This window comes from Loxodonta africana, chromosome 24 (assembly GCF_030014295.1).
Source record: "Loxodonta africana isolate mLoxAfr1 chromosome 24, mLoxAfr1.hap2, whole genome shotgun sequence".
Lineage (NCBI taxonomy): Eukaryota > Metazoa > Chordata > Mammalia > Proboscidea > Elephantidae > Loxodonta > Loxodonta africana.
The window spans coordinates 59,428,016-59,453,527 of NC_087365.1; the positions used below are offsets into that span (position 1 = coordinate 59,428,016).

The 25,512-nt window shown below is 47.3% G+C and overlaps 1 protein-coding gene across 3 annotated transcripts in view; it reads left to right on the forward strand.

The window, feature by feature from the left end:
• The window catches only part of PHACTR3 (phosphatase and actin regulator 3), a 195,310-nt gene that overhangs the window by 143,803 nt on the left and 25,995 nt on the right, over window positions 1–25,512 (forward strand). For all 3 annotated transcript variants that reach the window (XM_064276301.1, XM_064276300.1, XM_023541334.2), the window contains one exon: window positions 10,897–11,050. In XM_064276301.1, coding sequence (XP_064132371.1) covers window positions 10,897–11,050 — 154 coding nt within the window. The remainder of the gene's footprint in view (window positions 1–10,896; window positions 11,051–25,512) is intronic.

The window sequence follows — 25,512 nt, forward strand, 5'->3', positions numbered from 1 at the left end:
TAAACTTCTCACCTACGACTGTAGATTTACTGTTGTCAATTTGATTTCATATATATATATATGTGTGTGTGTGTGTATGTATATAAAATCTTTTAAGAGGACACAATACTCAAGGCATATGTTCCTTTCTAATTGAGCTAGACTGGTGTTTAGTCTAAAGATGACTTCAGGGGATAATTTTGGTTAAAGATTTAAAGAATATCTAAGGGTAGTAGTTTCGTGGACTTCTCCAGTCTCAGTGGGTCCCCTAAGTCTGGAATCTTTAAGAATTTGAAGTTCTGTGCCACATTTTTCTCCCTTTTGACCAGGATCTGTCTGTGGTAGCCATGATCAAAATGTCCAATTATGGTAGCCGGGCACCATCCAGCTCTTCTGGTCTCATGACAGAGGAGGCAGCAGTTCATGGAGGCAGTTAGTCCTGTAGTCCGTCTCCTCTGATTCCTGGGTCTCCTTTTTCTTCTGTTGCTTCTGGTGAATAGAGACCAATTGTATGCCGGATGGCCGCTGGCAAGCTTTTAGGACCCCAGGCACTACTTACCAAATTAGGAAGTAGAACAGAAACTCTAAAAATTGTATTATGCCAGTTGACTGGATTGTCCTTCAAAACCATGGCCCTGAAGATATGAACGAAGAAAACTAATCCCGTGAGGTGTTTGGTTGTAGCTAAGTAGCATCAGTGGCTTTATCCTCTTTTTTTTTTTTCTAATGCCGTTATTGTAAGATCATATATAACATAACATATGCTAATTCATCATTTTTCTTGGGTACAGCTTAGTGATATCACTTACATTAGACAAGCTGTATAACCATTACCCCTATTTGATGTCACTTTCCCATCACCATAAACAAACGTCACTGTTACCTAGAGAATGATCTCTGCCCCGACTCCTGGTAGCCACTGATAGTCACTGGCCTCTCTGTGTTTACCTGTTCTTATCTTTTCATAACGGTGAGATCATACAGTCTTTCTCCTTTTGTGACTGAATCATATCACTTGGCGTAATGCCCTCGGGGCTCATCCATGTTGCAGCACGTCCCAGAACCTCATGTCTTGTTATGGCATTGTAGGTGTGTGCTGCATTTGTTCATCCATTCATCTGTCGATGGACACTTAGGTTGTTTCTAAATTTTTGCTGTTATTAATAATGCTGCAATGAACATGGGTGTACATGTGTCAATTTGTGACACTGCTGTTAGGTTATACTGCTGTAGGGTATATGGCTACAATTGAAATTACTGAGTCATATGTTAGTGGTATTTTTAATTTTTCCTGCTTTCCATACCAGTTGTACCATTTTACATTCCCGTCAGCAATGGATAAGGGTTACGATTTCTCTACATACTCACTAATGTTTGTTATTATTTTGTAGTCATTGCCAGTCTAGTAGAAGTGAGGTGGTAGTTTGTTGTGGTTTTGATTTGCATCCCTCTGATGGCTGATGAGGGTGAGCATCTTTTCACGTGTTTGTTGGCCACTCGGCTATCCTCTCCGGTGAAGCGTCTGGTCATGTCTTTTGCTCATTTTTTGATTGGGTTATTTGTCTTTTTGTTAAGTTGTAGAAGCTTTATGTATATTTTGGATATTAGCCCTTTATTGGATAGACTGTTCGCAAATATTTTCCCCAGTTTGTAAGTTGCCTTTTTAGTCTTTTGACAGTCTTTTGGTGAGTGTAGGTATTTAATTTTCACGAGGTCCAATTGTCTATTTTGTCTCTTGCTGCTTGAAGTTTGTGTTTTTCTTTTAAAGAAATTTGTTCCTTTAAATAGTTGAATTTATTGGCATAAAATTGTTCATAATATTCCTTTATATCCTTTTGATAACTGTAGAATCTGTTGTGGATTTTGTTCTTGTCATTAGGTGCCATCAAGTTGGTTCTGACTTAGAGCGACCCCTATGTACAACAGAATGAAACGTTGCTCAGTCCTGTACCGTCCTCACAATCGTTGTTACACTTGAGCTCATTGTTGTAGCCACGGTGTCAATCTATCCTGTTGAGGGTCTTCCTCTTTTTTGTTGACCCTCTACTTTACCAAGTATAATGTTCTTCTCCAGGGACTGGTCCCTCCTGATAACCTGTCCAAAGTATGTGAGACAAGGTCTCCCCATCCTTGTTTCTAAGGAGCACTCTGGCCGTACTTCTTCCAAGACAGATTTGACAGATTCAATATTTTTCACCAACACCATAATTCAAAGGTGTCAGTGTTTTGGTCTTCCTTATTCATTGCCCAGTTTTCACGTGCATATGACGCAATTGAAAATACCATGGCTTGGGTTAGGCCCCCCCTAGTTCTTAAAGTGATGTCACTGCTCTAATTCCTGATGCTGGTAATTTGTATTCTCTCTTTCTCCCTGTGTGTGTGTTTCCTTTAGATGAATCTGGCTAAAGTTTTATCAGTTCTACATATCTTCTCATAAGGAGTCTGTGGCACAGCTAAGCGCTTGGCTGTTAGCCAAAAGGTCGGCAGTTTGAATCCACCAGCCGCTCCTTGGAAACCCTATGGGGCAGCTCTACCCTGTCTGTCCTGTAGGGTCTCTGTGAGTTGGAATCAGCTAGACAGCAACTTTGTTTCTTTCTTTGTTTTTTTTTTTTTTTGGTCTAGGTAAGAACCAACTTTTGGTTTCAGGGCTCTTTATTGTTTCTCTATTTTCAATTTCATTGATTGTTCACTTTCATTTTTATTATTTCCTTTCTTCCAGTTAAGTGTAATTTGCTCATCTTTTTCTAGTTTCTTGAGATGGATTTTCAGGTCACTGATTTGAGATGTTTCTTCTTTTCATGCTATAAAATTTCCTTTAACACCATGTTGTGTTTTCATTTACTTCAGAACAGTTCCTGATTTCCGGCTCGAATTCTTCTTGGATCGCTTAGATGTTTGGGTTTTTTAGATGTTTTTATTTAGTTTCCAAATATTTGGATTGTTTTTTTAAAGATACGTTTGTTATTTATTGCCAAAAGAATTGCACTCTGGTCCGAGAACACACTTTGTATGGCTGGAGTGGGTTAAAAATGTATCGAGACTTGAATGTTCCCTGTGCACTTGAAAAGAATGTGTTTTCTGCTGGGGTTGTAGGTGGGATGTTTTAGAAATGTCAGTCAGGTCAGATTGGTTGACAGTGCGGGTCAAAATCTTCTGTATCTTTACTGATTTTCTGTCTGTTCTAGAAATTATTTAGAGTGGTATTTTGAAACCACCTACTGTAACTGGATTTATCTGTTTCTACTTTCAGTTCTTTTAGTTTTTACGTTATGTAGTTTGAAGCTCTCAATAGGTCCATAAATACTTAGGACTGTTTTGCCCTCTCGATGAAGTCACCCCTCTATCATTACGAGATGACTCTCTACCCCCGTATGTTTTTGCTCTGAAATCTGTCTTCTCTGATATTCCTATACCCACGTCAGCTTTCTTTTGATTAGCATTAGCATGGTGTATCTTCTTTCCTCCTTTCACTGTTAATCTATTTGTTTTTATATTTAAAGTACATGTTGTAGGCAGTTTATGGCTTAGACTTGCTTTCATATCCTAAAGACGATAAAAATATTTGCCTTTAAATAGGGTATTCAGACCCTTTATATTTAATGTGATTATTATATCACTGGGTTTAAATTTATGCTCTATTTTTTCTATTTTCCCATTCGTGTTTTTGTTCTCATTCTACTCTTTCTACCTTCTTTTGCATTAATTGTTTTTTTTTTAAATCAATTTTATCTCCTCCGTTGTAAATCCTGGAAACCCTGGTTGGTGTAGTGATTAAGTGCTACGGCTGCTAACCAAAGGGTCAGCAGTTCGAATCCACCAGGTGCTCCTTGGAAACTCTATGGGGCAGTTCTACTCTGTCCTATAGGGTCGCTATGAGTGAATCGAGTCTGAGGTACTAGGTTTGGTTTTTGTTTTGTTGTAAATCCTAACTTCTACAATGTTAATGAGGCCGGATTAGAGACAGTTATGTTAATAAGGCAGGACTCAATCTACAGGATTAGTTTGTATCTTGAGTCAATCTTTTGAGATCTAAAAGAGAAGCTAGCAGAGAGGGACCTCATTACCACCAAGTAAGTGTTGGTGAGCTGCACCAAGAAGCTCCTAGATCAGGGGAAGATTGATGATAAGAACCTTCCCCCAAAGCTGATAGAGAAAGTATTCCCCTGGAGCTAGCACCCTGAATTTAGACTTGTAGCCTCTTAACCTCTGAGAGAATAAATCTGTTTGTTAAACCCAGCCACTTGTGGTATTTCTGTTACAGCAGCACTAGATGACAAAGACACCGACCTCTGTCACTCATCAGTGTATCAATATGTATAGAGTGCAGAAGGCTGCCTCCTGCTCGGCAAGGTGCAAGCCCAGGGCGCTGCTGTTCAGCAGCTGTTGGGGCCACCCTGGTACCTCAGGGAGAGCTGGCACTACCCATCCCGTCCCCTACGGCCCTGTCTGTCAGCTGTGTGTTGGAAAAGTGCCCGTGGGTTTTCTGGAGTTGAACTGGACCCACAAGTGTCACAGTTTATTTTTTATTTCATATAAGTTATTTTTTGGCCTATGCATTGATTTTTATTGCCATTTGCCACAGGGAACTTCACAGGGCATTAAGCAGGGCTGGCCTGAAGATAAATGGAAGTCTTGCCTTTGAAAAACAAAAAGCTTTTTATACTGGGCAAGCTCCCTGTCAGGTCATAGACAGCTTTGCAAGTGGGATCTTCTGGGGACCCCCAGGAAGATCACAGATGACAGTTCCCCTGGGACCAGGCTGGGAAGAAGCCTGGCCCGGTCTGCTCCCTCCAGTAGTTGCAGGCAGCTGGTTTTCACCATGAATATGGACTCATATTTCCAAGCTCCTGCAGAACTGGAGAATAAGGATGGAACCAGGACAGGTTAAAATGTTCCTACCCAGAGTCAGCTGGTTTTCTTGAATAAACACTCCCCAGTTGCTGTAAGCCATTGGTTAGTTTCTAGAGTTCTGAAAAAGTTGATTTTGACAGTTTTTTTCCAGTTTTCTTATTGATTTTCTTAAACAATTTCACTGTGGTAAGGAGTATATAACATAAAACTTGCCATTTTAACCATTTTCAAGTGTACAATTCAGTGGCGTTAATTATATTTACAATACTGGGTAGCCATTTACTTCCAGAACTTTTTTCATCACTGCAAACAGAAGCTCTGTACCCATGAAACACTAACCGCCGCCCCCACCCCGTCCCGCTCCCCCAGCCGCTGCTAACCTCTGATCCACTTTCCGTCTCTGCTTTGCCTGTTCGAGACATTTCGTATTGGTGGGATCATAAAATATTCGTCCTTTTGTGTCTGGCTAATTTCACTCAGCATAGTGGTTTCAGGCTTCACTCATGCCGTAGCATGTATTACAACTTCACTCCTCTTTAAGACTGGGTAATATTGCATTGTATGGACGGACCACATTTTGTTATCCACCACCTGTCGATGGACACTTGGCTTGCGTCCGCCTTTCATCTATTGTGAATAAGGCTGCAATGAACAGTGGTGTACAAGTATCTTTTAGAGTCCCTGCTTCCAGTTGTCTCTGGTATATACCTAGGAGTAGAATTGCTAGATCATGTAGTATTATGGAATAAATTGTGTCCTGCCAAAAAAATGTGTATCTTGGCAAGGCCATGATTCCCAGTGCTGTGTGGTCATCCACCATTTTGTGATCTGATGTGATTATCCTATGTGTTGTAAATTCTAACCTCTGTGATGTTAATGAGGCAGGATTAGAGGTGGTTACGTTAACGAGGCCAGAGTCAGTCTAATCTATAGGATTAGGTAGTATGTTGAGTCAATCTCTTTTGAGATATAAAAGAGATAGCTCAGCAGAGAGGAGAGAGACCTCATATTGCCAAGAAAGAGCACTGGGAGCAGAGCATGTCCTTTGGACCCTGGGTCCCTGCACTGAGAAACTGCTAGACCAGGGGAAGACTGATGACAAGGACCTTTCCCCAGAGCTGACAGAGAGAGAAAGCCTGCCGCTGGGGCTGGCACCCTGAATTCAGACTTCTAACCTCCTAGACTGTGAGAAAATAAGCTGCCAATTGTGTGGTATTTCGGTTATAGCAACACCACCTAACTAAGACATAGGGTAATTCTATTTTTAACTTTTTGTGGGACTGTTTTCCACAGCAGCTTTGCCAGTTTACAATCCCACCAGTAATGGACAAGAGCCTCGTTGCTTTTGTGGGGGAGAGAATTCTTGGAGGGTCTTACTCTGGCATTTTTACTGATGTTCCTTGACAATATTCTTTTTAATAAATTCTTTACTTTACACAAGGAAACCATATTTTTGGTAAAAGTGAAATATCAAAACTCGCCGTTGTCAAGCGGATTCCGACTCATAGCAACCCTATAGGACAGGGTACAACTGCCTCATAGGGTTTCCAAAGCTATAAATCTTTACAGAAGCAGACTGCCACATCTTTCTCCCACGGAACGGCTGGTGGGTTTGAACTGCCCACCTTTAAGTGAGCGGCCAAGCACTTAACCACTGTGGCACCAGTCTCCTTATTAAAACAAAACACAGAGAACCAAAATTAATAAGTAAAATGATTAATTCTTGGCTTTTTGATGCCAATTTATAATACAAATATTTACACTTACAAAGTTGGACACACACACATGCATGCTTTTCTATACCTTGCTTTCCTTAGCAATATGTCATAAATGTGTTTTCGTCATTCAGCAATGTCGTCAGTTGCCAGTGAGTTGATTTTGATTCATAGCAACCACGTGAGTGCAGCGGAGAACTGCTCCGTAGGGTTTTCAAGGCTGTGACCTTTTGGAGCAGATTGCCAGGACTGTCTTCTGAGGCACTGCTGGGCAGGTTCAAACTGCCAACCTTTTGGCTTGTAGTTGAGCGCTTAACCGTTTGCATCACCCAAGGACTTCTCAGCAGCGTACACTCCACTGTTTTTAACAGATACATGATGTGCAGATGGTTCGGGTGCACTGAAATTCAACAAGTCACCTCTTCTGGGATATTTAGGTTGTGCCTAATTCTTACTCTAGAAAATAATGCTGAGATAAGCATCCTTTTATTTGTATCATTGTTATTATTTTTTAATATGTCTCATTAGTTTTGGGAGAACACTCCTAGAAGTGGGGTTTCTGGTTCAAAGGAAAACGAGCGTGTCTGGGGGCATTAGTAGAGGAAGGGTCTCTTGCTTCCCGAAGTCTGGACAGAAAGGTCTCCCCTCTCCCTTTCTCAGCTTTTGCGCTCTTTTCTTGGTGTTAGACAGCATTCTCTGAGAACTCACCTCTTTTAGATTAATTCTGTCATCTGGGTAGAAGGGCCACTCGAATTCATGCAAAGCTATATTTCCAGAAATTTCCTTTCGTTGACATGTAAGAAGAGAGACTTGATAACTTCCGATACTTTGTAGAAGGCCAGTCATCCATAAGTTTTCACTGTGGTCCTACTGTGTGTCCATGTTGTGCTTAGAGGCTGGTTTAATTAGCAGATGAGAATTAACTTACTGCCAGTGCATAAGTTCCATGTGGTGTGAATTATTAATATCTAGAAACCTCTGATGACGGGATCTTTTTCTGAGCCAAGAACAAATATGATTAAAGTTTGTAATGACAAGTCTGAGACATTTGCAGTCGACTAAAGGACTTACTGTATCAAGAGCTAAAGCAGATTAAATGATATTATTCAGTGTGGTTTTATGGTTAAGCATATTATAATTCTCTGAAAATGACAACCTCTTCTTGCCCTATATTAGACCCTTGACCGTTAGGAGGGTTTGTCTCAAGACCTTTGATGTATATATGCCACCATAGCTTCTGATTTCTCCCATAAGATGCAGGAAAGATGAAGTGAAAAAATGCATACAACTCTCCCAGGCCCTTTACGATTCTATAAATACAGGACTTCAGTCATTTATAAAGCCATGAAAACAAAGTCGGGCTGGAGCCCTCACTGAAATGGTTTCCAGAATCATTTTTCTCTTTTTTATATAACGCGCACCTGACAAACAAGCTGACGATAGAAATTCAGGTCTCGGCTGAGCTCAACTCTGCGTATCTTACTTTATCCAAAGCTTCTATTAAATGATCACACTAGGAGCTGTTTTTTCTTGCTTTGCCTTCCCATCTTCCATGCTAGGTGTCAACTTTTTGGGCATCCATTTTTCTTTAGAAATAAAGTTCCATCTGTGGAAATGACTGGGTCAGGTGGTAGCTCAAGATCACAGGACTAGAATCTGGGCCCCATAGAACTGCAGAACTGAAAACCGCGTGGTACTTTGGAGTTACCTGCAAATAGCCAACATTGTCAATTGCCAGGGGTCGGAAGGGACTCTGTTATTAAGAAAGCTCGACTAAATAGAACAGCGCCACCCTGAGTAAATGGCAGCTCTCTGCTTGTGAATGCAGTTCAACGCCATTTCTTCCCTTCAGTAAATTTAAACATTTGCATCTCTGAGTTCCTGTTTGTGCCCTGATCTCACTCAGCTGATCCTGGACAAGTGCAGAGTACAAAGGTCAGGCTCAGTCCGGTGGACCCTGAATCAGCCCGCCAGCCACCCAATCAACAATATTCATTGTTACTGTTGTTATCTGCTGTCCAGCCGGCTCCTGTTCATGGTGACCTTATGTATAACAGAAAGAAACGTTGTCTGGTCCTGCACCATCTTCACGATGGTTGACATGCTTGAGCCCACTGCTAAGGCTATTGTGTCAATTCATCTCATTGAGTGTTTCCCTCATTTTTGCTGACCCTCTGCTTTACCAAACATTATGTCCTTTTCTAGTGGTTGGTCTTTTCTGATGACATGTCTAGAGTAAGTGAGCCAAAGTCTTACCATCTGTGCTTTTAAGTGGCATTCTGGTTATATTTCTTCTACAATGGATTTGTTAGCCTTCTGGCAGTCTAGTGTGTATCAGTACTCTTCACCAACACTACAACTCACGTTATTCATTGGTAGCCCACTCTACCAGCACTAGTCTAGGAGTTGGAATACGGGGTGGCTGGACTTTCATGGAATTTAGAGCCCCGTGAAGGAGACAGAGGACAAACTAACCAGCCAGAACATCATCAGATAGGGAAGCAGTTACAATAGGGTGATGTGTTAGGGACCAGAGGCTCCACTGGGCCTCTTCAGTGAGATGGTGTTCAAGCTGAGCTGTACAGCTGGGAGGGGGCCAGCCCTGGATAGTCATCTCTGTTATCTAGTACTGCTATAACAGTAATAAATACCGCAACTGGGTGGCTTTAACAAACAGAAATTTATTTTCTCACAGTTTAGGAGGCTAGAAGTCCAAATTCAGGGCGCTGGCTGTAGGGGAAGGCTTTCTCTCCCTGTCAGTTCTGGGGGTAGGTCCTTGTCTCTTCAGCTTCTGTTTCTTGGCTCCTTGGTGATCTTCATGTAGGATGGCATCTGTCTTCCCCCATCTCTGTTTGCTTGCTTGCTTGTTTAATCTGTTTTATATCTCAAAAGAGATTGACTTAAAACTGGTTCATGACCATCGGGGTATATGTTTGCCTACCCACATTTTTTGCCTCTCAGGTTTCTTGGGATCCTACTTTTTCCACTGAAAGTATTTGCTGCACCCCCAGTAGAGATTTATTTAACAGTGAAAAATGAAAGATACTTTTTTGGCACACAGACCTAGCTGGGGCACCAGGCTTAAATGTGAGGTAGTACATGCAGGAAGTGTGACTGGGTAAGACTTTTGTCTCTTTTGGCTTTTGTACAGCTAGATAAGCCTTGTAAGCATATTTATGGTTTCCTGTGTAATAATTAAGGAACACTGGTGGGTTTTTGGGGGTGGATATTTTTGTGTCATATTTGGAAAACCAGAGGTGCCCAGTGTAGCCAGATGGAAGGAGCGCTGCAATAATTCCTGCCACCCACGTCCAATGGGACAGACAAGCACCCACTAATCATGGCACCAGAAAAAAAAAAAAAAAATCATGGCACCAGAGTACCCCCTAATTTTCATGGTAAACATGTAATCCCACGTAATATTTCTTAAAATCCATATTACCAACCAAAAATTTAAACCACTCTGATTCAGCATGCTTCCATTAATGAAAATACATGGTATCAAAAAAAAAAAAAAACTCAAAGCAGAAAATAATTGGGTACTGAAAGGTTTAAGACACATCCCACAGTAATACTGTCTCATTAACATAACAAAGAAGACCCATTCCCAAATGGATTATAACCACAGGTACACCAAAAACCAAACCAAACCCTTTTCTGTCAAGCTGATTCCGACTCATAGCAATGCTATAAGACAGAGTAGAACCGCCCCATAGGGCTTCTAAGGAGTGGCTGGTGGATTTGGACTGCCAATCTTTTGGTTAGCAGCTGAGCACTTAACCACTGCACCACGAGGGCTCCAACCACAGATATAGGGGTTAGGGTTATGACACATGTTTTGGGGGGAACACAATTCAGTCCATAACAGTGGTTCTAGAGGAGTGGTGTGGTGGGCCGAGGAAAGAGATGCTTCAAAGACCCTGAGGTGGGATGTTTGAGAAACTGAAAGAGGACCCTCGAGGCCAGAGTGTGGCAGGCAGTGGGGGAGTGGGGCTGGGTGAGGGGATGGGCAAGGGGCTGCAGTGGGCAAAGTGACTGTGTAATTTATGGTCCACACTGGGACATCTTGGAAGGAGAAAGGGAATGTCTTTCATAATCACCGTGGGACCACAGGTATCAACCAGGGCAGTTCTGGCAGGCCAAGGTGGCCCATGGGTCAGGGCCTTGGTGGTGTCACTTTCTCCCTATGTCAGGAAACATCAGGCTGATGGATGTGCTGACAGACGTGTGTGTGCTTGGCTCTGGCCCCCACCACTCTGAGCCAGACTCTTTCCTCCAAAAGGTGGGGTGGGACAGGCAAGCTGGCCCTCCACTAAGGCCCGTTTCTCTCTTCCCTCAATGGTTCTTCTAGGAACACTGCCCAGGAAATGCAAGAAGGAGCTCTTGGCAGTGAAGCTAAGGAACCGGCCAAGCAAGCAGGAGCTGGAAGACCGGAACATCTTCCCTAGGAGGACCGATGAGGAAAGGCAGGAGATTCGGCAGCAGATTGAGATGAAACTGTCCAAGTAAGTGCTGTGAGCAGGCACGGCGGAGGCCGCCCTCTGGCCTGGATGGCCCTGTACTGTCTCCTTCCCCACTGCATTGCCCTGTACTGTCTCCTTCCCCACTGCATTGCACCAGGGCCCACACACTCAGTGTCTGCAGCAGGGTTCTCAACTGCGGCACTGCTGGCATTTGGGGGCTGTCCTGTACATTGTGGGATGTTTAGCAGCATCCCTAGCTGCTACACGTTACACCCCCCTCCCTCCTTGACAACCCAGGATGTCCCCAGACACTGCCAAATGTCTCCTGGGGAGCAGAATCACTCCCGGTTGAGAACCACTGGTTTATAGGAGCCAGGTGAGGCCCAGGAAGAAGTGAAGGGCTACAGGCGGGTGTGATGGGGATCAGCAGACTCGGGGGGCCTTGTCTGGGGGCAGAGGCACGAGGGCCAACCCTGCTCACTTGCATGGGCATTCCCAGGCAAGAAGGTGGACTCAGCATTGCCAAATCTTCTAAGGTATTCCAAAAACAAAAAAGCTGAGGGTCTGGAAGTTTCTTTTTTGGGCAATATATTGCCACACCTGGCTACCTGCTGTCTGATTGCAACACCTGAGACCCCAGCCACCCTCTGCTTTGTGACCTCTGTGGTCCGCTTAGGCAGTCCTCTGGGTCTGGGAGTTGGAAACCTGCTGTGCTGTGGGCAGGACAGATGGGGCTGCTACATCCCAGGCAGGGATCTGCTGGGATCACATCAATCTGCTCCAAGGCAGAGCGCCTGGGGGGCAGTGTTGCTTTGAGTGCTGGGTGATTGGATGTCTGGCTTCCTGAGTGCCAGCATAGCTGGGGTCCAGGAACCCCGGGGTTCCCTCAGCTTCCAGTCCTCACTTGGATGTGGCAGTGAGGGCACCAGGAGAGGCTGAGCCTTGCAGACGGATGCTCAGCAGGTGGACACATTTCCCAGTCTCCCCAAGGCAGGGCCAGGTGGCCGCACTGAGCTTCGTGGGTTTGTGGGGAAAGGAAATGTTGATGGTTCAAACACGTGGTCCCAAGCTGCCACCAACTTCACAGCAGCATGTCCCTAGCTCCCTCGTCCTACCTGATGGGGATCAGCCTGGTGTGGGGGACGGGGCCTGTGTACGCCCCATCTGCCCTGTCCACCCTGCCCTCCTGGCATGTCCCAAGCCTCCTCTTTCTCCTTGCTGAGGATCAGCCTGCCCTGCAGGACTGGTGTGGGGAACAGGGCCTGTGTGCGCCCCATCTGCCCTGTCTACCCTGCCCTCCTGGGGCCCCAGGACCAGCCCCTGTCTCACTGCCCTGTAGGAGTGGCTTGGGGGGCAGGGCCCATCCAGGTCCAGTCCTCTCTGCCCTCGTCGCATGTCCCGAGCCTCCACTTCCTCGTTGCTGGGGATCAGACAGCTCTGCAGGGCTGGGTTGGGGAATGAGGCCTGGGTGTACCCCAGTCAGAGTGAGTGTCAGACCCACCAAGCACTTACCTGTGACACCGAGAGCACAGGTAGCCCTCACTTAATACGGGGTTCCATTCCAAGGACTCTGTCGAAAGTCGGCTCTGATGTATATCAAATACCTCATTTCACATTAACAGCTGAGGCTTCTGGTGGTGTGAAACGCTGAGCGAAATCACACTGTAGACAGTAAAGTTGGCGACAGTGTCGTAACTGTGAAGTCGGGGTCGTAACGGCTGTCAGGTGCGTGCACAGTTCAGTTGTCGTATGTCATTAGAGTTGAACATTCCCTGACTTTCTATCCATTATGACTCCCAACACCGACACTGACTTCATCGTAGACCAGGCCATAACCTGCTATACGGCAGCGTTTTGAACAGTAAGTCGTAACGCTGAACCTCTGCCAGTAAACATGAGAATGATAACATAAGCAAATTATGGTCTGCAACATTGTATGTGGTACATATTACTAATGATAAGATGTACAAAAAAAAAAACCAAAAGTCAGTTGTAAGTGCAATTAGTTGTAACTCGAATGCCTTGTAGTTTGGGGCTCCCTGTATTGTTATTCTTTAAGGAAAAGAAGCACATTTTCTGTGTTTCCCTTTAATTTGCTTTTTATGTCCAGGCACGCTATTTGTGAGATTTGCCTACATTGGTACACGTGATTCTGGTTAATTCATTTCCACTGATACATAGTGTTGTATTACATGAGTATACCACGCTTCACCCATTGGCCAGTTGACAGACATTTGGTTCTTTTTTTCCCTCAAATGTTTACATTTGCACCAACACTGAAATGAATGTTCTCTTGCGTTTTTCCTTAAGCAAGAGTTTCCCCAGGGCCTGTCACCTAGAGAGCAGTTGCATCTTGGAGCTGCATCATCACCAGGCATTGCCAAATTTTCTTCAAAGTTGCTGTACCAGTTTACGTTTCTACAAGCACCTTAACCCTGCTGTGTGACTTAGCTGTTCCTGGACTGTGTCAGACTTTGTGTTTGCATCTCAGTAGCACGGCCTCCACACTCGTGAGGCTTGGTTTCACGTTTCTGTGGTTTCCACTGCGGTCGAGCACTGCTTCAGCCTAGATTATCATTTGGGCTTTTTTCTTCTACTCATGTGCTTTGCCTACAGTTTTCTTTCTCAATGGTTTTGAGAAATCTACTTTTTAAGTTGTGGCTTCTAGTCCTCTGCCAGTTTGATGAGCTACGGGGTTCTTATTTGTGGCTTGTTTTCATTTTGTTAATGCTTTCTTCTATCGCACTGAAGTTTTTCATTTTCAAGATAGTCAGTTTAACAATTATATACTTTCAGGGTACGTAAATGTTTTTTGTGAGGGGCTGGATAGTAAATATTTTTGGCTTTGCAGGCCAGATTCCTCTTCCACGCTGCTTACAGAGCAGAAGCAGCTGTGGACAATAGTCAAATAAACAGGTGTAGCTGTGTGCTAATAAAACTTTATTTACAAAAACAGATGCTGGCTCATGGGCCAAAGGTTGCAGACCCCTAATATACTTTATGGTTTGTATTATTTATACCATGTTTTAAAAAATCCTTTTCTAGCCTAAGGTCAAAAAATTACATTTAAGCATTGTGTTATTTTTTGCAACTGCCACTGGGTTGTGTCAGTTGATAATGGTTTTCCATTTGATAACTACACTGAATTCTCTTTTAAAACAAAGTATTAAGGAAATCAGTTTAAAGAAAATAAATATTAAGTAAACAGTGATAATATATATAGTGTGTTAATTTGACAACAGTTATCATGATGGTTTCTTGAAGTGAGAAAAGTCAGGGATCCCATTCCTAAATGTGGAGGTGGGGTGGTAAAAGGTGGAGGTCCTGGAAAACCACGTCCAAGGGCCTTGAAGACCCCCCTAACTAAGAGGCCAACCAATCAACCAGTTACCAACAAGTTAAGCCCAACTTGTGGTGACCCCATGTGCATCAGAGCAGAATCGTACTCCGTGTGGTTTTCAGTGGCTGATTTTTCAGAAGGAGACCACCAGGCCTTTCTTCCGAGGTGCCTTTGAATGGGCTCAAACCTCCAACCTCTCAGCTAGCAGCGGAGCATTCTCCATTTGCACCACCTGGGAACTCCCGTTAAGAGGCAGTGCCACAAACCTAGTTCCTGGGCCTGGGTGTATTCTGTTTCTCCCAGAATCTGGAACTAATTTTAAACCTTGGATAGAATGAAGTTGCTCCCTGGAAATTTGTCACCATATTTAAACACCGAAAGGCAACCCCAGAATTAGCCACAGAGAAAACAGTGCCTTCTTGGGCGCCTGTGTGCTCGGCTTGGGGTCCCATGTGGAGTCAGCATCGTCTTCGGGGACGTGAACACTCTGTGATTAATTAGCACCGCCTTCCTGGACCGTTCACACACCTGTGAGCATAGGTGGAGCGTCACGGACCCACAGCGCTATACCTTGCTCAGTATGCCTTTTCAGGAGAACCAGAGATAAGATGTTGCATGGGGCTTTCGTTGGCTGGAAGTTTTGCTTACTTTCCCCCATTTAATTGGTGGTGGTGGTGGTTAGCTGCTGCTGAGGCTGTTCCCCTCCCCGCCCCCACCCCGTGCACAATGGAACCAAATGCTGCCCCGTCCTGCGCCATCCCTGTGATTGGCTGCAAATTGGACCATTGTGATCCATAGGGCTTTCGTTGGCTGATTTTTGCAAGTAGATTGTCAGGCCTTGTTTCCTAGTCTATTTTCATGTAGAAGCTCCCCTGAACTTGTTCTGCATCCTAGCAACATGCAAACCTTCACGGACTGATGGGCGGTGGCTGTGCGTGAGGTACATTGGCTGGGAATCAAACCCGGGTCTCCCTCATGGAAGGTGAGAGCTCTGCCAGTGAATCACCAGTGCCCCCTGTAGATACTCCCTTTACCCTGTTGTTGTTGTTACTTGCCTTCGTTGGAGTCGATACTAACCCATGGCGGCCCCACATGTGCAGATTAGAACTGCTCCATGTGGCTTTCAAGGCTGTGGCCTTTTGGAAGCAGATCACTAGGCCTGTCGTCCAAGGCACCTCTGGGTGGATTTGAACTCCACCCTTCCTGCTCTGAGTGAAACATTTAACTGTTTGCATCACCCAAGGGCTCCTTTATTTACTTTAGCCCGCACCATAATCCAAGAAAGCAGGAGTGGTTATGGTCTCCATTTTACAGATGAAAGGCCTGAGCCTTAAAAGACGTCAAGCAGCTTGCCGGGGTGGGGTCCCACCATGGGAAAGAGGCAGGGTGAGGGGTCACGCAGAAGTCTGATAGAACACCAGCTCGAGGTTACCTATCTTTCTTGTTCACAGTTTCGAATTTTCTTGGACTAGTTTGGCGGGCACAAGGGCGTGGTCAGTGAGCCACTGGACGTGAGATGCTTTGTGCCTGTATCTGGTGGGGGGCGGTGGGGACAGTGTAAAAAGTCAGCGTCTTAGTCATGTAGTGCTGCTGTAACAAATACCACAAGTGGGTGGCTTTAACAAACAAATTTATTCTCATAGTCTAGGAGGCTAGAAGTCTGAACTTAGGTTGCCAGTTCCAGGGGAAGGCTTTCTCTGCCATCTCTGGAGGAAGGTCCTTGTCAATCTGCCGAACTAGGAGCTTTGCAGCGCAGGACCCTAGGTCCAAAGTACACGCTTCTCCTGGCACTACTTTCTTTGTGGTGTGAGGTCCCCATGTCTCTCTGCTTGATTGTTTTTTATACCCCAAAAGAGATTGGCTCAAGACACAGCCTAATCTTGCAGACTGAGTCCTGCCTCATCCACACAACTGCTGCTAATCCCATCTCACTAACTCCGTAGAGACAGGATTTACAACACATAGGAAAATCACATCAGATGACAAAATTGGAGGACCATCACACAACACTGGGAATCATGGCCCAGCCAAGTTGACACACATTGTTGGGGGACACAGTTCAATCTGTGACAGCCGCCCAACGTAGGAAGTGTGGGGAGCGAGACTTTCTTATTGTGTCGTTGGGTGCCATCGAGTGGACTCCGACTCAGAGCAACCCTGTAGGACAGAGTGGAAGTGCCCCATAGGTTTCCAAGGAGTGGCTGGTGTGTTCGAACTGCTGACCTTTTAACCACTGCACCACCAGTGACAGGATATTCAGAAAGAGGCTCTCAGCTGAGCAAGGGCTTTGGGGTGCCATAAACAGGCTTGAACCCTGGCCTTTCCTGTCCGAGCACTGCAGCTTTCTGCCTCCCTGTCCCTGGGTTTGTAAGATGTTTGTAAACCTTTGCAAGGTTTCAGGTTAGTCCTGTGAAAGGCAGGAGGTGCCCAGGGGTGGGAGCTGCTGTTGGGGGTCACAGTCTGGCACATTCCTGGGTTAGTCCTCACCTGCCCAGGGCACAGAGTCCCCTCCAGGCCTGCGTACCAAGATGCCCAAGGGCCAAGCCACAGTGCCAGCGTTGTTGTTGGCCATAGTGTGACCACTTTTCCTGTTGGTGATTGCTGTGACTCAGCCTGGAGACCCAGGAGCTGGCAGCCCCCTCCCAAGCAACACACACCCTTCTGTTGAGTCTCCCCTGGGGGACCGTGCCTGGCATGGCTGTGAGAAGCTGACGGATATTCTGTACTGTCCTCCGGGAGCTGGTACTTAGCATGTTAGCAAAGCAAATATGTAAATGATCTCCGAACTGGCCCTTTGTACATTTTGTTCTGCTGTGTCCAGAACAGGCTGCTGCCACTCCTGCCTCTGAGAAAACACAAGTTCCCGGGAGAGAAAAAAAGGGTCAAGGTTGCCTGGCACTCACTGGAAATCTGCAGGGGTTTTAAGGAGAGCACCCAAGTTCTCAGGCAGGGCCATACGAGCTGGCAGCAGCACCAGTGGCACTGCGGACGCGAGCCTTAGTGTGAACACATTCTGCAGAAGCTGCAAAGCTGAGCTGGTGCACAGCGTGGTTTCTCAGTCTGGGCTTAGTGGGAAAGAATGCCCAAATGGGAAGCCACTCCTTTCTGAAGTGTAGAAGCTTCACTGCAGAGGTTAAGGGCTGCAGAATAACAGGCAGCTGGGTGGGTGCCCGGTTCATCCCGAGGGGACTGACTCCACCCCGTAGGCACCGTCCAAGATGAGGGACAGGAGGCCATCATTAGTACTAGTTGCTGACGGCAAGGTCTCCATGTGCCAGCATCCAGCTATGTGCTTCATGTTGTTAGGTGCCATTGGTCCCCAGAGTAGGAATCTGTATTGTAACAGAGCCCCTCCTCATCTTACACAACACTGCGTCTCCTTCATTAGGGCCCTTGGAAAACAGTTCTTTGAGGCTTCAAGATCAGAAAAAGCTGTGCATCTGCTTAGTAGCTGGCCTGACTGCATCTTAAAGAAAATGTACATCTTGTGATTGTGCTTCCCTCTTTGCTTTGGCCTCCAGGAAGCTCAGAACCAAGTGTGCATTTACCTGTGACTGTTGTCTCACTTAGGATGCGTGTCTGTGTATTCATCAAGTGTTTGGCCTTCTGTCGTTTTCCCTTTGTCTCGATTTCCTCAATTCTTCATTTTATCTTTATGAGGTGTATGTTTTTCTATAAACGATTTCAAATCCGTTCTGTATTTTACGCGTAACGCTGTAAATAAAATTACATATTTTTCATGGAGGCCCTCTGAGCATACACGAGGTGTGGACATGCCTTTTCTGGTTCTTGCTTTTGAGACCTGGTTGTCTGTACGAGACGAGACCTGGGAGTTTCCTCCCCCGGGGACTCTGCTCCCAACACTCCCAGCTCACTTCGTCCTCAGACCTCACGATCGGATCGACAGTGGAGTTACCCTACCCCTGCTTAGATGATGCCGTGGAAGCCACATTAGCACAAGCCTGCTGGAGAGCAGAGGGCAAGGCCAAGGTCAGGCCAACCTGGGTGCCTCCGGGCTCTGCCCTCATCAGGTATGGAGCAGATGGTGGGTCCAGGCTTCCCGGCTCCCTCCCCTCTTCTGATGCATTCGTGGGGACATCAGTGGGCCTGCTCTGTGTGCTGTCTTTGAGGGCGACATGAACTCAAGATCATGTGTAAAGTGTGTGGCCTACAAGCTTGTTGTGGGTTGAATTATGTCCCCCTGCAAAGGTACGTTGAGGTCCTACACCCTGCTATCTGTGAATGTGACCCTGTTTGTAAATGAGGCCATTAGGTCGCTCCCTCATCCTGTATGGTTGGTGTCCTTATAAGAAGAGGTAGGCACAGAGACGCTGCCGTGTGATGGTGGGGGCAGAGAGTCGGGTGATGCATCTACAAACCCAAGAAGGCCAGGACTGCTGGTGACCCTAGAAGCTAAGAGAAAGGCTCGCAACAGATTCTCCCCAGAGCCGTGGTGCTGCTGACACCTTGATTTTGGAATTCTGGCCCCAGAACAGGGAGACAGTATGCTCCTGGGTTCTAAGCCCCCCCGTTTGCAGTACGTTGTCACGACAGCCTCAGAACACAGTGCCCCCCACCTCAGCATCTGTGCTTTCTGAGTCAAGTTCTCACGGGACAGCGCGGCCCCTGCTGACTGCGAGAAGATGCAGGCAGAGGGCCAGGACACAGTGTGACGGGAATTCTGGAGAATTTGTCCTCCAGATGTGCTTTAGACCAGGCAGGTCTGTTTTAGGTCCCAAGACAGAGCGTCCCCCTCTCCCCCCCAAGTAGAGACTGTTCCTGCGGACGCTGCCGTTCAGGTTGCAGAGTGGAAATCCACGCTGGGCCACCAGGACAGGGCGAGGGCAGCCGGGGCATGGTCTCCCTGGGCCCTTGCTGTGTTGTGTGGCTGCACCTGAACCTGTGTGGACAGAGGTCTTGCCAGAGCTCTTGCTCTGCCGTGGGTCTACACCCGATGCTGCGTGGACAGAGGTCTCGCTGGGCCCTTACTCTGTCGTGGGTTTACACCTGATACTGTGTGGACAGAGGTCTCACTGGGCCCTTGCTGTGTCGTGGGTTTACACCTGATGCTGCGTGGACAGCAGCACTCACTTCCAGGGAAATGCCGTTTGGTCAGCTTCAGCCAGGTGGACGTAGCAGAGGAATCAGCTACCTCTCAGATCTGCCTTCTGATCACGGATTGCATGACAAAATCACCAACAACCATGGCATCTGATGCGGGCCACCCCTTGCTGCTTGCTGGCACCATGCTGGGTCCCTTTCCACCTCCACAGCAGTGTCGGCAGGTCTCTTCCCCCCAGTCTGCAGGGGAGACCCTCGGGATGCACCTTCACCTGTCCCTAGGGTCTCACCACTACCGCATGGCAAAGCCATAAGGAAGGTTCTGAAGCCCTTGTTCCTAACCACTGAGCATGACTGTCTGAAGCCACAGTGTAGAGCTCACCTCTATGGAATATTGATGACACACTGTGGCTGAAGTCCTGCTTCTGGTGAATGCCAGTGTTAAAGAGGCAGCTAACGGCCATGTTAAACACTTGGCTGCTAACCGGAAGGTTTGCAGTTCGAGTCCACCCAGTGGTGCCTCAGAAGAAAGGCCTGGCCATCTACTTCTGAAAACCAGCTACTGAAAACCCTGTGGAACACAGTTTACTCTGACACCCGTGGGGTTGCTGTGAATCCACGCTGACTCCTTGACAGCTGGTTTTTAATGTCCACGTTAGCCGGGCTGAGTCCTTTTCTTCCTGATGTCAGCACCCTAGAGCTCCACCCTGTGCTGGATGTGTGACGTCCCTCTGACAACCCGCATTGCCATCTCACTAAAGAATGGAGCCACATGACTCTCTGAGAGCAGGGCCTGGCCCACGGCAAGGTTTACTAGGTGTTGCTTTTAGGGACAGTTACTGCTGCCATTTGTGCCTTCCAGTGGCTAGTCTGCCGTGGTTGCTGGGATTGTAGAAAAGAAAAAAAAAAAATGGTGTAAATTACTCATAGAGAAGGCAGAGGCTGTGGGGGACCATCCTTGTGTACCTTGCAGACCCAGTGCCCTGATATGTCTCCCAGGGTCAGCCCCCTCCTCCCATCACAGATTTCGGGTACAGACGACATGCAGGGGCTGGGGGCCGGGGCTTTGGAGATGAAAAGCCCTGCTTGCACAGGCATCCATAAATCATTGCAGCACCATAAAATATGTACAAAGCTAGGTGCTGACATGGAGGCCTGGTAGAGATGGGTCTGGCGGGAGGTAGGCAGTTGGGTGGGGGCTTGGAGCCCGGATGTGGTGGAATCCATGGGTGGGGGTCCACCGGGCAGGCTGGCGGCAGCAGGGGAGGTGTCCCAGGCAGAGAGCAGCCATAGAGCACAAGGCTTGGGACAGCTCTGCCCATCGGGTGTGGGCATTGCTGCCATGGGGTTTGGGGCCGGGACCATGGGGCGAGAAGGCTCAGCAGGGCCAGGGTGGCGCCTTCTGTTCCTGCCCAGTGCGGTCCCCTGCTGTATACACTGCTGCCCCTGGTCACTCAGGGGTTAGCTCCAATGCTACCTCCCCAGAGTGACCCTCTCTGATGGCCTTGCACAATAGGGCCTCCCCCCGTGCCATCTCCACCACACCATCCCTTTGTGTTTTCTCTGTTGCCCTGACTACTGCCTGGAGTTACCTTTTTATCCACTTGTTTACTTGCCAGGGTCTGCCATCCACTAGGATCTTAGGATCCTGCCTGCCCTGGTCACAGTGTATCTTCAGGCATTCAGTAGGTGCACGATAAATAAGGGTTAAGCAGTAAATAGGAGCCCCTGGGTGGTTAACATGCTTAGCTGCTAACCAAAAAGTTGGAGGTTTGAGTCCATCCAGAGGTTCCTTGGAAGAAAGGCCTGGCAATCAACTTCTGAATAATCAGCATGAAAACCCCACGGAGCACAAACTGACACACACAGCATTGCCATGAGTCAGCTGGTTACACAGTGAATAAAAAGTCTGACCTTTACTGAACAGGCAGGAGGCTCCGCCAAGGGTCATGAGCAGGGACAGGGCTTAGCCAGGACAGTCAGAGGAAACCACTCCGACCACAGTGTCAGGTCATTTTGGGGGAGCAAGATGGAGGGCGGGGTAGGAGGCTGGTTTTGCAAATGCTCTGTCCAGGAGGTCCACGTGTGCATGTGGCCAGTGGTGGGGGGGGGTCGGTTTGAGAGCCAGTGGAGGATGAATGGCTGCCTGGGGACTGATGGGACCTGGGGGCGAGTGGTGGAGGAAACACCCAGCCTGGGTGCATTGTTGCATTCCACATTGGGGTGGGGAACACAGGAAGAAGGAGGGGAGAGGCGTGGGGAAGGTTGAAGTTCAAACTTGGACACAGAGTTGAAGATGTCTGGGGGGCTACCAGGTGCAGTGGGAGCCACCGGGTGTGGCTGGGGCCACCGGGTGCAGTGGGGGAGCCACCAGGTGTGGCGGGGGGGCCACCAGGTGCAGTGGGGGGCCACTAGGTGTGGGCATTGAGAGGTAGATAGAAATACAGCATGTCTGGCAGTTTCGTCATCATTGTCGTTAGCTGCTGTTGACTCATGGAGACCCATGCATAGAGTTTTCATCCATAGGACTTTCATTGGCTGATTTTTAGAAGAAGATTGCCAGGCCTTTCTTTCTAGTCTGTTTTAGCCTGGAATGCCACTGAAACCTGTTCAGCATCCTAGCGACACACAAGCCTCCACTGGCAGACTGGCGGGGGCTGTGCGTGAGGTGCATTGACGGGGAATTGAACCCGGGTCTCCTGCATGGAAGGCAAAACTTCTACCACTGACCCACGGTTGCCCTGCATTTGGCATTTTTAGCGGTAGGTCAATCCTCCAGTGCATAGGAGCTAGCCGAACAAGTGTGTAGACCGAGAAGGGAAGACTGCACTGGGGGTTTGGAGTGAGAGAGTGGGCATTATGCACTGTGTCGGCTCAGAGACCGGGGGCCCTGAGACTGCCTTGGTGTCTTCTTTTTATTGTTGGTTCATTTTCCACTGAAGCATCTTCCCTTTGGTTTCAAAGCATTTAACTTACACAGGCTGGGAGCCAGTGGTCGGTGGATTTTCACTGGGTGTGAGGAACCAGACAGGTGACTGCGTTCACGTTTAAAAAAAAAAAAAAATTTTTTTTTTTTATCTCCTACATAGAGGGTGGGGGGGGGTGTGGCATTACATTTCTTCTGAAATGCCATTCAAGGGGTGGGATACCCATTGCCGTCAAGTCAATTCTGACTCATAGCAACCCTATAGGACAGAGTAGAACTGCCCCATAGAGCTTCCAATAGTGGCTGGTATATTTGAACTGCCAAGCTCTTAACCACTGTGCCACCAGGGCTCCAGGGGTGGAATGAGGGCTTGAGATCCATTTTCCTTTGTTATGGAGACCTGCAGAGATCATGCTGTTGGACCTTGCTGACTCATCATGTGTCAGGTTGTGTACCTCAGAAGCCAGGTGCTTCGGTGTGGGTAAAGCTGGACATGCATAGGTTTGGGGGCGAGGCCTTCCACTTGGTGGCAAGGAGGTGGGCTGGGGCTGAGCTCCCCAGGTTCAAAGGTGGTGTCTTACAATGCTCACCTGGGACTGTATCCCTGTGGGATCCCAGCTGGACGCAAAGCCACGAGAATCCTCTAATCAAAGAAGGCTCCTCGCTAATAAACAGCCTTCGACCAGGAAAGCACAGCATGTTCCCCAGCGCCGGCTTTGGTTGCTGGGTGAGAACGCTCTGAGGGTTGAGTTTGGCTTCCCTGTGGACAAAAGCACAGCTATCTGTGAGCCTGTGGAGTTGCCAGAGGACAGTTTCCTAAGGGAGTCTCCAAAGATGGGGGAAAGCAGGGAATGAGGGGCTAACAAAGAACTCATTATGCCCAGGAGAGCTCTTGAGCAAAAGACTGACAACTGGGTGTCCTCAGCACAAACATGTGCAGCTGTGGTGGGTAAAGGTGAGCTTTAACACCAATGGGCTTCCCATTTCACAGGGAACCCCATATTTATAAGCCAGCTGAATAGGCCTGTGGTTATTACCTTTTTGAGGTCACAGATTTGGGAATTTGATGAGAGCTTTAAGCATACTGGGTGTGTGGAATGTGTCCTGTGATTTCAGCATTTCACTTCATGGCCCTCATTTGCTGAGTGTGGTCCTCAGTGCTGAGGACTGTGTACTTGATGGTATTTCATTCCTATGTGGTAGGTCTCAGAGTCTCCATTCTATACATGGGGATACTGAGGCCCAGAATTGTTAGTAGCCAGGGAGTAGCTGAGTGAGGAATGAACTTGGGCCTGTCCAGCTCAGAGTCCCTTCCCTTTTCATCCCTACCCTAGGCTGCCTCACAACTCCTCTGAAGCTCACCCATGGATCTCCCCTTGTTTGTTGTTGTTAGATGCTGTCAAGTTGGCTGCAACCCATAGTGACCCTATGTGCAACAGAACAAAACACTGCCTAGTCCTGCACTACCCTCATAATCATTGCTACGTTTGAGCCCGTTGTTGCAGCCACTGTGTCACTCCATCTAATTGAGAGTCATCCTCTTTTTCACTAACCCTCTACTTTACCAACCATGATGTCATTCTATAGCGAATGGTCCCTCCTGATAACATGTCCAAAGTATGTGAGATGAAGTCTCGCCATCCTCACTTCTAAGGAGCATCCTGGCTGTACTTCTACCAAGACAGGTTTACTCGTTCTTCTGGCAGTCCACAGTATACTCAATGTTCTTATTTCCTTCTTAGCCTTACTATTTTGCAAAAGCTCCTTCTTCATATGTTTGCTTCTCCTGCTTGTTCTCTGTCTCATCACCCAGGAAGTCACTGCCATGATGGCAGAGATCATGATTGGTTCCCACTGTCCCCACTGCTCGCCAGAGTAATGGGAACCATCGATTGGCCCTTCCTGATAACACATTCTGGTTTAGAACCACGAAGCTGTTTGTGTGATTCTCCACTTAAGCAGTAGAATCTTCTTAAAGGAAGGACTTTGCTTCTTCAGTGCTTTATTCCCAATGCCTGGTACAGAGTAGGCTGTTGGCAAATTGTTGACTTGATGGGTGGTTGGATGACTAGATGGATGGTTTTGTAGTTAAATATGTGAGTACATGGGTAAAGAGATGGCTGGATAGGTAGATGGGTGGTTGTGTACTTCAATGTATGAGTAGGTTTATGGAGAGGTGAATGGATGAGTGGTCGTGTGGTTGGGTGAATGGGTAGGTGGATGAAGAGATGGTTGGATTAATGAATGAGTTGGTGAGTGGATGGACGGATGTGTAGTTGGAGGGATTGTTGGATGGGTGTGTGGTTGTATAGTTATATGAATGGAGAAATGGTTGAATGGATGGATGAGTGGTTTGGCGGGTGCATAGTTGGATGGGCGGGTAGGTTAGGAGGATGAGTGGATGAGTTTGTAGATGGTTGGGTTGATGATTGGGTGGCTGCATAGTTAGATGGATGGGTAGATGGTTGGAGAGATAGTTGAATGAGTAGATGGATTGGTGGGTGGATGGATGGATGTATAGTTGGAGGGATTGTTGAATGGATGGGTAAGTGGATGGAGAGATGGTTGAGTGGGTGGATGAGTGGCTTGGTGGTTGTACATTTGGATGGGTAGATGGGTGGTTGATTGCATTAAGTCACGTCCCTCCCCTGTTAAGATCCTGCGAGGACTTTCCTTTGCTCTTGAGTAAAACTTGTCTCCAGACCCTCATGGCCCATGTACTCCAGCCCCACCTACCTTACCGTGTCCTGTCACTCTCCCCAGCTCACTGCCCTTCACCCACTCTGGCCGCACTTCAAGCTTTCTCCGGCTCAGAGCCTTTGTAAGTGCTCTGCCCTCTGCCTGGAATTCCTTTCCCCCAACTCCTTGCATCACTCTTTCTCATCCTTCTTAGTTCCCTAACTTGGTTCCTAACTTCCCCTCTCTGGGTGGTAGGGTCAGTGCTGGTTAGTACTGATGAAGTTTCCTGTCCTGTAGACATGGTGGTACCGTTTCTTTTTTAAATCAAGGATAATTTTGAGTGGTGTCTCTGTTTCTCTCTCCCTTGGTGTTGTGTGTGTCTGGTATTCACTTGTCTGCTTCAGCGTGATAGAGCACTTACTCTGTGCCTCAGTCCTATACTAGACAGGGCCTCTGCCTGGCAGCAGCACCCAGACCTGCTAAAGAGGGTACAGTGGG